Raw genomic sequence first — 13,186 nt, forward strand, 5'->3', positions numbered from 1 at the left:
TGCAGCTTGCAAGTGATTTTGTCCCCGGGAGCAGGCAAACCCTAGCACTTCCCCAGGAAAGAAAAGAGGGGGGCAGTGGGGTTCAGAGCGTGCAAGCCAGCTTTCCTTGTGGGAGGAGGCTGGTCCCCAGGGGCAGCACGGAGACCCCCGGGGGGCACCGTGGGCGTTCAGAGGGTCCCACCGGGCATCCGAGGAGGCAGACTGCAGCTCCGCTGGGGCCAGGGGCAGCCGCAGGCCCGGGCTGGTTGGAGTTTGCGCCAGGGGCTGGCAACGGCGCTTTCCCCAGGCAGAGCCCTCTAGCTCCGTGCCCGCGGCGGGGGCTGACGTTTAGGCCCCCAGCAACTCCAAGGCCTCTTTTCTCCCCCCCCCCCAAGTCAGGCATCTATCTGTTCTGTTGGCCTCTGGCCCCGTTCACTGATGAAGGAGATGCAAACACCACACAGCATGCGATTCGTTTGGGGCTAAATTATACCCTCGCGGTCCGATTAGCCACTAAGGGGGCGCCATCAGCACCGCTCTCCTGAAGGCCTAAGCAGGCCTTCTGGGTTCTTAGTTTTGGAAAAAAACGCTCCTCTGACGGGGTACTAAAATAACAAAGGACGTGTTGAAGAGGCCGTGGACGCAGGGCTTCTCTCCCGCGGGACCTGAAAAGGGTCCGCCGAAACGCCGGGCGCTTGCGGTGCGGTCCACGGGTCTCGGGACAGGCTCCAGAATTCCCTCAGGGCCGGCTGGGCGGAGTCGCCCCGAGGGGCAGTGCCCTCGGCCACCGTGCAGCCTTGCACACTTCCACTTGTGGCCCATCTTGACCAGGCCCCGAGGTTCTAGTTGGAGACCCTGGGACTCTGAAACCAAAACAATAAAAAAAAAAAAAATGGCGGCATCCCGTGTCAATGTGGAGGAGGGGATGATGGAGCGTGGAATCAAAGCACCTCTCGCGGTGTTACAGGGCAGCCCTTGTGCCCGCCTGTCCTGAGCGGGTGACAGGCAGAAGGCCCCCCCCGCCCTTCCTTGGGGGTGCCCTTCGTGTCCCGTTTGTGCCCCATTGCTCCCAGGCACCCCTGGCGGATTCAGTGCCAGGGTGGAGAGGAGGGGTGGGGAAGAACTCCAGGGAGGGGGGTATGGAGGTCAGGCTCCCCCCGGGGGCCCGGGTCACGGGGTCAGGGCCAGCACACGGGCGGAGTCTGACGCTTCTTGTTCTCTGTAGGGGCCACGAGGTCTGCTTGGGCCAAAGGGGCCCCCGGGTCCCCCCGGACCTCCGGTAAGTCACGTGCGTCCCCATCCAGCCCTGGGGCGGGAGCCGGTGCGTCCGCGCCACGCACCGCACACGCCCGCCTGCCGGGGGTGTGGGGGGCTGTGGGTCCTGAATCCCCACGTGTGCCAAGGCCAGCGTGGACGCGTGTGGGGGCTCACGCCTGCGCCCCCTCCTGCTCAGGAGGCCGAGGTCAGGATCGAGGGGTGAAGCCAGCCTGGGCAGGAAAGTCTGTGAGACTCTTACGTCCACGTCGCCGCCAAAAAGCTGGGAGTGGCGCTGTGGCTCGAGTGGCAGAGCGCCAGCCTTGAGCACAAAAGTTCAGGGACAGTGCCCAGGCCCCCCGAGTTCAAACTGCAAGGCTGGCGTGCGCACGTGCGTGCGCACACGCACACACACGCACACACACTCAAAAGAGCCAGGAGGGCAGATACAGGATTTCAGGTGGGGGTGGGTCGGACTTGTGGCTCTTCCTCCTGTGCTTCTGCCTCCCTTTCTGGCTGTTCCTGTTTTGCTGTGGCCCCAGGATGCTGTGTCTCCTCCGTGCTTGACTTTCCAGAAGCTTCTGGAAGGAAGCAGAAGCGGCCCTTGGATTTGTCCTAGGGGGCCTGCCTGTCCCCCTCCCCCACTTCCTTCTGGCTGCCTTTGTCGGGCTCAGGGCCTCCCCCTGGGGTGCTGGGCGGGGCCGCTCCGCCGGCCCCGGCTGAGGGATTCTGGGGTCTGATCGGTGACCCCAGAGACGGGAGCTAGAGTCACCTTTTCCTCTGGCCCCGGAGAATACCGCGGCGTGCCTTAGCTGCGTGCGGAGTGGGATTTCCCTTCCGGGCCTTTCCACTCCTCTGCCTTCACTGTCTTCTAAATTCTCCTGCAGGGAGTGACGGGCATGGATGGTCAGCCAGGCCCCAAAGGAAACGTGGTAAGTCCCGGGGGCGGGGGGGCCCGTCCTAACTGCCGGGGGACAGCCTGGGCGCACCCTCCATGGCAGCTGGGAATGGGGGCGCGAGGCTGGGCCCGCAGCCGCTGCCGAGTCCAGTGCAGGAGACCCTCCCGCCGCTCAGTGGGGGTGGCCTGCGTCCCCCGCGTCCCCCGCCCCGGGGCGGCCCAGAAACGCCCACCAGGAGGCGGGTCTGCGTCCATGGCCCTGCTGGGACGTTCCAACCAGGGGTCTGCAACTTTCCACCGAGTGGAGCATCTCCAGTTCCTCGCGAGGGGGTGGATGGCGGGGGTGGTGGCTGAGAGCGTCCGTGGGGGGGGGGGTCCCCCCCAGAGGCCTGGTCCTGGCGCCGCTGCCCTCTGGGAGGGGCCGTGGTCCTTCTCCCTCCAGGGAGGCCCGAGCACACCCACTCTGGCGCAGCTCTCGGCACCCGAGCCGATGGAGGGGGCGGGGAGTCGGGGTGCGGGGACGAGGTCCCCGGAAAAGGGGACACCGCTCTCAGAGCGCCTTTCAGGGCCTTTGCTTTTGTTTCCCCTAGGGTCCCCAGGGTGAGCCCGGCCCCCCGGGACAGCAGGGTAATCCCGGCGCCCAGGTAAGCGACCCGGGAGAGGCTGCCCAGGGGGTCCTGGGCCTGGAAGGTGGGGTGTCTAGTCCAGGGCCCCGGGCTCTGCACCCCTCGGCCGCTGCCCTGAGGGGACAGAACCCCGAGTGGCGTCTGGATGAGGGGGCCTGTCCTGGGGAAGGGGGTGGGGGGTGGGGAGAGGTTCTGGGTCGTTCTGACCTCCTCTGCCGCTCTGCCCCCCCAGGGCTTGCCAGGGCCCCAGGGTGCCATCGGTCCTCCAGGAGACAAGGTAGGCGGGCACGGGCTACGTGTGTAAGCTACGCTTCCCGCGCCGGGCTGGGGAAGTCCAGTGGTTGTGCCAGCCTGGCCTCCCGTACGGGAAGCTCAGCTCAGGAGGAAGGTCCCGTTCGTTCATTCATTCATTCATTCATCCACTCACACAGTCACCCCGTCGCTCGCGTGCGCATGCACCCGCGCGTCCATTCACTTAGTCGTTTACTCCTTCACGCACTCGCTGGTCCTGTAGGTACGCGCGGAAGGGAGACCCCGACGTGCTGTTTATCTGAAGCGAACGGGGCATCTGGTTTGGGCGGGTGGGCAGCAGGAGCAGGGGTGGGTGCGTCCAGATTGGGGGGGGGTCCCTGGGGTGGAAACACTGAGCAGAGCCGTGGGGCGCAGAGCGGGGAGAGACGACACCACCCTTTCCTCACGGCTCTGCTCGTGCCAGGGTCCTCTGGGCAAACCAGGCCTCCCAGGAATGCCCGGCGCGGACGGACCTCCGGTGAGTAGCCCCGCCCGCCCCCCCCCCCCCCACAAAGCTCTGCATGCGAAAGGTCCCCACCCCAGGCACGGGGGCCGGGGCCCTGGTCCTAGACGTGTGGAGGGAGGGGGGTGGCTGACTCCGCCGCCTCTGGTGGTGGAGACCGCGCGGTCTGGCCCGGTTCCCGGCAGTCCCTGGGGCCCCGCGGGACCCGGCCCGGGTGCTCGCTGGGCCGCGTTGACCGGTCGCCCGGGCCGGGCCTTCTCCCGGCCTCCCTGCGCCTCCCCGGCGGAGGAAGTGTATTTTTAGCGTTCACGTGCCTATGTGGGAGGGTGTGAAACGAGCGTGCCTGGGATGTGTGAACACACGGCTGTGGGGCCCGATCAGAGGCGGGCTGGAAATAGAGCGAGGGAGAGCGGGCTGGGGCCGCCCTGCCCGCGGGGGGGGGGGGGGGGGGGGGGTGGGCCGGAAAGAACCGCTCCGGCGTGAGCACGGGGGGGGGGGGTGTTTTCTCAGGTCCACTCGTGTTCAAGCTCGGGCGTGCGCACGTGTGCGCAGACTCGTGGATAGGCGCACGCCCACCCCTCCCACTGGGTGGCGACGCCGGCGTGAAGATCCGTGGGAGTCTTTGCTGAAAGCCTATTTCAGGACGCGAGACGAGCCACGTTAATTATTGAAGACAGACTGTTTTATTGTTTTAATAACACCATTAAGAACTAAACAAGAAGTTCAGCGTGCGGGCGGCTGGCTGGTGACTGTTTACCACACAGCTGTCGACTCCCATTCGGTGGCGGGAGCCGTTCGGTCTGGCCAGCCCCGGGCCCCGCGGTTCCCTCCCTCGCGCGGGGCGGGCGGATCCCGGGTGCCTGCCCCGCGTCTGTGCGCGGCGGGACACATGCGCCCGCCTCTACTGCCTGCGAGCTGCAGCAAGGATGCGTGGGCCTGGCCATGGGGGGCGGGGGAGGAACTCAATGATCCGTCTTTCCCGAGGCATCGTTCCTGCCCTTCGTTTGCATTCCCCCCCCTCCACCACCCGTTGGTTGGGGGGCTTGAACTCAGCGCCTGGGCCCTGTCCCTGAGCGCTTTGGCTCAAGGTTAGTTCTCTTGAGCCACAGCACCACGTCCGCTTTCCTGGTGGCTCCTTGGAGAGAAGGGTCTCATGGACTCTCCTGCCAGGGCTGGCTTCGAACCGCGATCCTCAGCGCCCAGCCGCTGCGGTGGTACGGATCACGGGCAGGAGCTGCTGGTGCTCAGCTCGCCCGCGTCTTTGAGTAGCCAGCGGTGAAGCTTTACAGTATGCATAAAGCTCCCCATGGCTGTGTGGGCCCAAGGGGATCGAAAGCAGGAGGGTGGGGAGGGGGGGAGGAGAAGGGGACCCACGAAACAAAAGAGCTTCCTCTGCCGTCTGCCCGCCCGAGAGAGAACTGAGGTTAAACCAACTTCACCCAAGACGGCGCCTTGCAGACACACACCTTTAAGTCACAGCTGGGGGAGGAGGGTGTGGGAAGCACTTCCAGGCAGAGTCCAAGCCCTGAAACACGGGGCGAGGTCACCGGCGGTGTTCACACGGGGGAGGGCTAGCTAAACGAATTACAGGTTGATGGAATACTATGGCGCCAGTAAAAATAGAACTTCAGCGGGCCTCCCGTGATGCGAGAAAAGGCTCATGACCTAATATTAAATTTGAAACACCGTACGCCCCCCTCGCTCTGCCCACTCGCGAGCGCGGGGCGTGGATCACACGGTTAGCCCCGCCGTCGCTCTGCGTGGCGAGGTCCGGAAGAAGTTTAATTTCCTCCCCCTCCCCCCCCCGCCAGCCTGGTTGTCTACAATGAACATATATTACTTTTTTAATCAGGAAAATATCAAACGCGAATCATTTAAGCTTTGTTGTCTCGCCATTACGGAAGTAATGCTTATTGCAGAATATTAAAAAAATGCAAATAAGCAGGAAGAGGAACACGGGCTAGCCCCCGCTGCCGAAGAGTCTGTCCATCTCCCGGGGTTCCGCCTCCTCTCCGCCCCTCCCTGTGAGGAAGGGGCGGGCAAGCGGGTTCTCTGTCCCCTGCCCCGCACAGACGCTCTCCGGTAAATAGAGTTTGAAGCCCATCTGCCGGGCGCCAGGGGGCCGATGCCCGCCGTCCCAGCTACGCAGGGTGCTGAGATCCAGGGCATCGCAGCTCAAAGGCAGCCCAGGCAGGCAGGCCCAGGAGACGCCCAGCCCCACAGTGGCCATCACAAAGCAGGGCTGGAGGGGAAGTGCAAGTGCACACCAGCTGAGCACCCGTGAGTTCAGACGGGAAGCAGGCCTGGCGTGTGTGCGCTCGCTCTCCGCAGGGTCCCGGGGCCCCCCGGCCCGTGTGCGGTGCCGGCGTTGCCCATCCCCACACACTGCGTGGAAAGCCACCGGCACACCTGGCGTCCCCGGGTCCCGGGGGGCACTGCCCCTCGCTCAGAGCCGGGCGGAGCACCCACAGAGACCCGCCCACGCCAGTTCCCTCACAACCGGGAGCCGCGCTAAAGGCCCGCAGAGAACCCCCCCCCCCCCAGCACCAGAGCGAGACGTGCTTAGATTCGGCCCCAGTCCGTTTGGCTAGATGACCTTGAGCAGTGCCCTTGCCGGCCCTGTCCCCGGGTCTGTGGAATCCGCTTGGAGGGTGGCGGGGCTCTGACGGGTGACATGCATGACCCAGCATCTGCTCCGACGGTCGCTGCCGCCGCCGGGCCAGGGCCGGGCCTTGCTTCCCGCTTCCCGTGTGTAGAGGAAGCAGCCCGGGTCCAGGGCTGTGTGTGAGAGACCCCGTTGTGCCGGCCGCACTCCGGGCCCTCCTGCTTCCCTGGGGAGGGAGGCGCGGTGGGTGGTGGCGTTACTGTCACCTTTCACAAATGCTGTGGCGGACGGGGTCTTCGAAGACTGCATTCTGGCTAACGGGTGTCCTTTGTTTTGTGACAGGGGCACCCCGGGAAAGAAGGCCCTCCAGGAGAGAAAGGAGGCCAGGTGGGGACTCCCTGTACCCTGTCTCCAGCTCCCTGGGAGGGGTGGGGGTAGGCGCCCTGTCCCGTGAGCTCTCACCTGTTCTTTGATGCTTGAAGGACACACGGCTTCCCGGCTTCCCGGGACAAGGGGCCCTGTCTCCTCCCAGCTGGACGCTCTCTTCATTCTCTCCCCACCCTCCCTCCCTCGCTCCTTCCCTTCCTTCCTTCCCTCCTTCCTTCTTTCTAGCTTTTTTTCTCTCCCTCCCTCCCTCCCTCCCTCCCTCCCTGCCTGCCTCCCTCCCTCCCTGCCTCCCTCCCTTCCCCCCCACCATTCTTCTTTTTTTTCTGCCAGTCCTGGAGCTTGAACTCAGGTCCTGGTTGCTACCCCTGAACTCTTTTGCTGAAGGCCAGCGCTCTGCCTCTTGAGCCACAGCCCACTTCCAGCTTTTGGGGGTTCATTGGAGAAGGGAGTCTCGCAGACATGAAGCTGCGATCCTAGGATCTCGGCCTCCGAGCGGCTAGGTTTCCGTGTGCGCCACCGGCGCGCGGCTGCGATGCAATTCTTTCACGGCAGTGCTGGCCTTCTGGGCCGCTGCGTTTCTTCCCTGGACTCCCATCCCGGTTCCCACCCCCCCTCCATGTCTGGCCTGCGGGAGGACCCCGGGGGTCCCGCCGTCCTCGGCACTCTGCACCCCGCGAGGCTCAGCCTGCCCCCCACCCCCCTTTCCGGAAGCCGTGTGGGAGTCATCCAGGGCTCCTGGGGGGGTGGGTGGGGCGGGGGGGCGGGGCTGAGGAGAGCTGCCCAGGCCCCCACCTGACATGAGCTAACGGCCTCTTTCTTCCTTCGCTTTTAGGGTCCGCCTGGCCCGCAGGGCCCCTTAGGCTACCCAGGCCCTCGAGGAGTCAAGGTGAGGGGGGAGCACGTAGCCTGGGTGTCTGTCCAGTGGGATGGAGGACACGGCCCCCGGCCATTTCTAGTGCGTTCTTTGGAGCCCCAGCCTGCCTGCCACCTGGGCGTCGACTGGCCCGTCTGATCAGGGACGCAGACGCTGGGGCCCTGGAGGGTGGGGCCGAGCTGGGCGAGGGCGATCCTCAGCCAGGGACGCCCCCTCGTAGCCAGTGACCGGGGCAGGTGGCCCCGCGCCGGCCGCCGTCGGGACGGGGACGTCCTTCAGCCCCCGTCACCGCCGCTCCCGCCCGGTCCTCGGGCAGCGGCGGGTCCAGGGAGGCGGAGGGCCCGGCCTCCTCCCCCGGGGGCTCACCCACGGGTCCTCCAGGCCTTCTGCACCCCGAGAGCGCGGGCGAGTCCGTCCCCTCCCGCAGCCCCGGCGGAGCGACGCCTGCCAGACGGCGTCCGGGGAGATGTCGATTTGTTCACAATCGTGTTTCCGCCGGCGAGAACGCCCACAACCTTGTTAAGCAGGGCCCAGAGCTCCAGAGCAATATTCACGGCCCTGTCCCCCCCCCCCCCGTCCCACCCGCTCTGACCGCGTTCGCCTCGCGCCGCACGATTTAATCTCAGCTTCTCGGCTCCCCACGCGGCCGTCCAGTCACGTGGTTTCAACTCGGGGCACACGCGCATGCATGCGTGTGCACACACACACACACACAGACACACACGGTCACACCCCTTGATCACACACACACACACACACACACGCGGTCACACCCCTCGATGGTCCCTGAGGCATGTGGAGCTTTATCTGTGCCCGGCATGATTGCAACATAGAAGGATTCCCTTGCCTGGGTGTGGACGTGGCAGACTCAAGACCTCCGTGTCCATGGCTTGCTCCAAATCGCACTAAACTCAGTACCCCGGTCGGGACACACCCGGTCTGGCTGACCCATCCCCTCCTTGTGGCTGAGTTTCCCCAACTTCCATGACCCAGGAGTCAGGACTTCCCAAGTTCAAGAGCCACGGCCCACAGAAGAGTCCTCCACCCCCAGGCGTTGGGAGCCTCAAGGGGGGGTGTGCGTGTGTGGGGGGGTTCTCCTTGAAGGTGCTCTTCCCAGCCAAACGCCTCGACTGGTGATAATTAGCAGCAGTGGGGGTTGCGTGAGCTGCGTGCATGTTTGTCTTGCAAATTCCTGTCGCCTAGTGACGGCCTTTGGCAGCTCTTCTACGTGGCTAATTATTGCATAGAGCCGCTTCTGGGAAGCTTCTGGAAGGTGTTTGCTTTAACGTGTTCGTGGAGAATGCTCTTCTCTGTCTATCTGATTAAAATTCATTCATGACGTGAGCAATCCAGTGGAGACTTGGGAAACCAAGAGGTGGTTTTCCCGGGGGAAACAGATGCTCTGTCTCCTGTCTGTGCGCGTGCACGCGGTCACGGGCCAAGTGGACGTGGGAGCCACGCGGGGCGTGAACTGTGGTCCGCTGCTGCTGCTGCTGCTGCTGCTGCTGCTGGTGGCACGGACAGCCAGACCTGCCTTGGTCAGAAGGTCTGGATTTTTCCGCCCAAGCCCCACCTTCTTCCTGCTCGTATCGGGCTGCTCTGGTAGAGGTGGCGTAAACCGCAGAGGCGGATGCGTTTCTTCCTGAGGGGAGGGGAGGCCCAGGGGCAGCTGAGGGTGGGTTCGGTGTCTGCCTGGTGCTGTGTGCTGGGCCGCGGAGCCCTGCCCTGGCCCGGCCCTTCTCCTGAGGCTGTGGTTGTTTGGTTAACTATCAATTCTGGGGACACACATACTCTGGCCACAGCAGGTGTCCCCGTGTCCCTTTCTTTCCACTGGCCTTCCTCCTCCCCCGGGTTTCCCTTCCAGGTCTGAGTCCCGCAGTCACGGGGTGGGCTCCCAGCAGAGTGTGGATGAGGATCCCTTGGGAGGGCTCCCCTCCCTGGGCTTGCTCCGTGCCTGCAGGCCAGCGCTGCCTTTCTATTCTCTTTTTAAATTTTTGGCCAGTCCTGGGCCTTGGACTCAGGGCCTGAGCACCGTCCCTGGCTTCTTCCCGCTCAAGGCTAGCACTCTGCCACTTGAGCCACAGCGCCCCTGCTGGCTGTTTTCCATGTATGTGGTGCTGGGGAATCGAACCGAGAGCTTCATGTGTAGGAGGCGAGCGCTCTTGCCACTAGGCCATATCCCCCGCCCCCAGCGCTTCCTTTCTGACCACGGTTCTGTGTCCGCTGCCCCCTGCCCCGAGTGCTGGCCCACGCAGGCTGGAAGGCGTGCTCTGGGCCAGCTGTTCTCAGCCAAGGGTGACTCTCACCGGAATGGGGGCATATTTCCATCCAGTACACAGGCCAGCGGAGCTGCCAAGCACCCCAGCATGCCTAGACAGAAAATCAGAAAATAACCCCATGCTGAACGTTGGGGCGCCGCCCTAAGAACCGTAGTCCCCTGCTGTAGGATGGTAGACCTTAGTCTGTGTGCATCTGGGGAAACCTGGGCTCACTACTTTTTTTTTTTTTTGGTGCCAGTCCTGAGGCTTGAACTTGGGGCCTGGGCACTGTCCCTGAGGTTTTATTTTACTCAAGGCTGGCACTCTGTCACTAGAACCACAGCTCTACTTCTGGCTTTTTAGTGGTTCATTGGAGATAGGAGTCTCACAGACTTCCCTGCCCAGGCTGGCTTCAAACCATGATCCTCAGATCTCAGCCTCCCGAGTAGCAAGGATGACAGGCGTGAGCCGCCAGCACCTGACCGACTTCCTTGCGTTTAGGAAGGCATGGCCCGACACGGTGGGAGGGAGGAGGTTGAGAGCCACCGGAAGGAAAGCCGACCCACACTCCCATGTGTCCCTGGACCTGGGCCGGGGATCGGACACTGGAGCCACGCTCCAGCCTCCAGCTCAGACCGAGCCGTCGAGTAGGTTAGAGCTGGAGGCCACGTCACGCGAGTCCCGTCCCTATCCAAGCTCACACGTGTGGTTTGCAGGAGCCTCGTGGGCGCTGGAAGGGGTCTCTCCTTACACGTATCCCAAGAACTCAAGCTTACCCCCCAAAGAAGCATCTGCTTCCTAGGCGTCCCCTTTGTGGGGCTCGGTGGCTCCGGCGGAGACGCCTACGGGGTGCATGCAGTGCCCCGTGGGCTCCGACCGGTCCCCAGCACCCCGTGCTCCCCCTCCTTTGGGGCTCCCGCCTGGGAGGAAGGAGCCTTCCTAGGAGAGAAGCGGCCAGTGCTTCTGGTGCAGAGACCCCTGGCGCAGGGACAGCCGGCGGGGCGCCACGTCCTCGCCCCTCTGGGTTCTCTGGGCTTCCGCCGTGTGCGGGAGCCGTGCCCGGCAGGCGGGCGCGAGCCGCCAGCTTCCCCCGCGCTCTCCTCGGCCCTCGGCGGGGGTCGGTGTGCTCGCGTTCCCCCGCGCTCCTCTGCCTTTGGTTCCGGCGCAGGCCAGCAGCCCTCCCGCCGCCCACCCCCAGCCTGCCTCCAGGCCCCGAGGGCCGGGGCTGCGTCCGGCTGAGCCATGCCGGGGAGCTTGCCCAGCTCCTCCAGCCGCAGCCTCCCGAGGCCACGCGTTCCGGGTCCCAGGAGGACTGGGCCGTGACTGTCCACACGGGCCCCTCCTGGGCCGTCCGCAGACCCCCAGCCGTGGCGCAGAAGTGCCTGCAGCCACCTTGACCACCCCTCCCCCACCCCCCCGGCGGCCCCGTTAGAGTCCCGGGCTCTCCCCCACAGACCCCTCCTTCCCCGGGGCCAGGGCACCGCTCAGACAGCGGAGCCCGCGGGGAGTTCTGGCCACCAGGGGGCAGCGGGCAGCGCCTGGGCTGGGTTCTCCCCGGGCGTGGCGTGGGCTCGGGCTGCAGCCTCCGCCTGTGGAGGAGGAAGGAGGCCTCTCTGGACAGATGGCCCAGGCAGCTTCCAGAGTCAGGGGGGAGTGAGTCTCCAGGTAGAAGTCACCGGGCTCAGAGAGGCGGGGCGGCTCTGCGGGGCTGGGCTAGCCAATGCCGGGGTGTTTGGCAGGAGAGAGGATGGCCACGCTCCCTGTTAGCCATTAGTGGGCGCTGTAACATGTCATGTCCATGGTCATGCAGAATGGACGCCATGGGGGCGGGGGGCACACACCTGCCCGGTCCTCGGTACCTCGTGTGTGCCGGCCCTGAGGCCTTCACCTCCTGAGAGAGAGAGAAGTTTCTAGAACAGGTGGATGTTCGCATGGGGGGGAGGGGCCAGCGGGGGGCTTGGGCCCTTGGGAAGGGTAGACCGGGAGCCCAGGGTCAAGGGTCGTCTTTTATCCACTGTGAGAATCAGGACCCCGGGGCCTCGCGTGGGCCCAGGCAGGGGGTGTCAGGACGAGGGCGGGGCAGGAGTGGCCTCCCGGGGCGCGGAGGCTTCTCCCGCAGGGAGTCGGCCAGGCGGGGACCTGTGAGGGCCCCCCCCACCCTTCTGGGCCCTCCCCGTGTTATCCTGCTCCCCCTTTTCTGACCGTCCTTTTCTCCTTCCCGTCTTCACAGGGGGCAGACGGCATCCGGGGCCTGAAGGGCACCAAGGGCGAGAAGGTGAGTGTCCCCTCCCGGGTGGGAGAGCGCGTCAGGTTCACGTGGAGGGGGGCAGGCCGCCGGGCACCGCGGGGCGTCCTGGGGCAGGCCCCGCGCGCCCCAAGAGGGCTCTGGCCTTTCCAGGCCCGGCCGGCGCCCGCTGCCCCCGGCCCTCCCTCCCGGCGGGCACCGGCCGGGGAGTTGGCTGCTTGGTCGCGGTGACACCCCGGTACCGGGCGGGGGCTCCGCGCTTGGGGGCGCTGCCGGGACCCGCGGCCCCCCGACGTCCCGAGCCGCGTGGACCGCGTGGCCTCCGCTTTTGTGCCCCCCGTTGGGTGGAGGAGGCTCAGAGCCACCTTCCAGGTCAGCGCCGCCCAGACGTGGCCCTGCCCCCCGTCTTGGCTTCGGGTCCCGCAGAGCACGCCCCTTCCCCGTCGTAGGGAGGACTCCGTCCCTCTGCGGCAGCCGGGGCGTTCCGGGGACACGGGGGCCCCGGGGGCTGGGAGCCCGGGGAGGCTGAACCCCCCCCCCCCGCCCCCCGCACGGCTTCCTGGGTTGCACCCGGGTCCCCGTCTCACCGGGACAGCTGACCAGGCAGGCAGTCCCACGGGCCCAGAAGGAGCCTGAGATGGCCCTGGGACGTTTCCGGTCGCGGTGGAGCACGCGTGGCCCCGGTGTTAGGAGATTTGTAACCCCTGCTGATCGGTGACCAGTACTTCTTAGAGCGGGCCCGGGGGCTGGCCGTTGGGTAGAGAGGCCCTGTCTTATCGGCCTGCCAGTGGCTAGCGCCAGGCCCTCCATGCCCCTTTCCTCCTCTCGAGATGCCGCCGTTGAATCGTGCGGGGGAGGCCCGGTCTAGGCCCCGGTCCCTGGTGCGGGACGCCAGGCGCCCCCGTATCCCAGGGACCTTCCTGCTTGCCCCGATGGAGAGAATCCAGACCAGGGGTCGGAAGGGACATCGTACCCCTGGCGTTGAACCGTCTCACAGGTGGCTCTCGGATCGCACCCTGTGCCCAGGAGGCGGCCTTTCTGGCCCCACGCGCCCCCTTTGTCCAGCAGACCCAGTGCCCCATTTCTTCGGGGGGTCATGTCACCCCCCTCCCATCCCCAGACATCAGCCTGCCTCCTGGGTCTCAGGCTGCAGTGCTGAGCCAGCCGCACGAAGCCACCGGGAACCGGTGCCCAGAACCTTCCTGGCACGGTCACCCCTGCCCAGCTGGGTATCTGCTTCACATTCCAGCCGGGCCTGGCTGGCATCGGGGGGGCGGGGGGGGGAGGCGCACCGCCCACGGCCGGG

General features: G+C 65.7%; 1 protein-coding gene across 1 annotated transcript in view; it reads left to right on the top strand.

Moving 5' to 3' along the window:
* The window catches only part of Col5a1 (collagen type V alpha 1 chain), a 106,470-nt gene that overhangs the window by 63,134 nt on the left and 30,150 nt on the right, over positions 1-13,186 (top strand). Inside the window, 8 exon segments of the mRNA XM_048345803.1 lie at positions 1,205-1,258; positions 2,121-2,165; positions 2,722-2,775; positions 2,990-3,034; positions 3,473-3,526; positions 6,459-6,503; positions 7,336-7,389; positions 11,866-11,910. Of these exon segments, the coding sequence (XP_048201760.1) occupies positions 1,205-1,258; positions 2,121-2,165; positions 2,722-2,775; positions 2,990-3,034; positions 3,473-3,526; positions 6,459-6,503; positions 7,336-7,389; positions 11,866-11,910 (396 nt within the window).

Source organism: Perognathus longimembris, chromosome 1, assembly GCF_023159225.1.
Source record: "Perognathus longimembris pacificus isolate PPM17 chromosome 1, ASM2315922v1, whole genome shotgun sequence".
In the NCBI taxonomy this organism is placed as follows: Eukaryota; Metazoa; Chordata; class Mammalia; order Rodentia; family Heteromyidae; genus Perognathus; species Perognathus longimembris.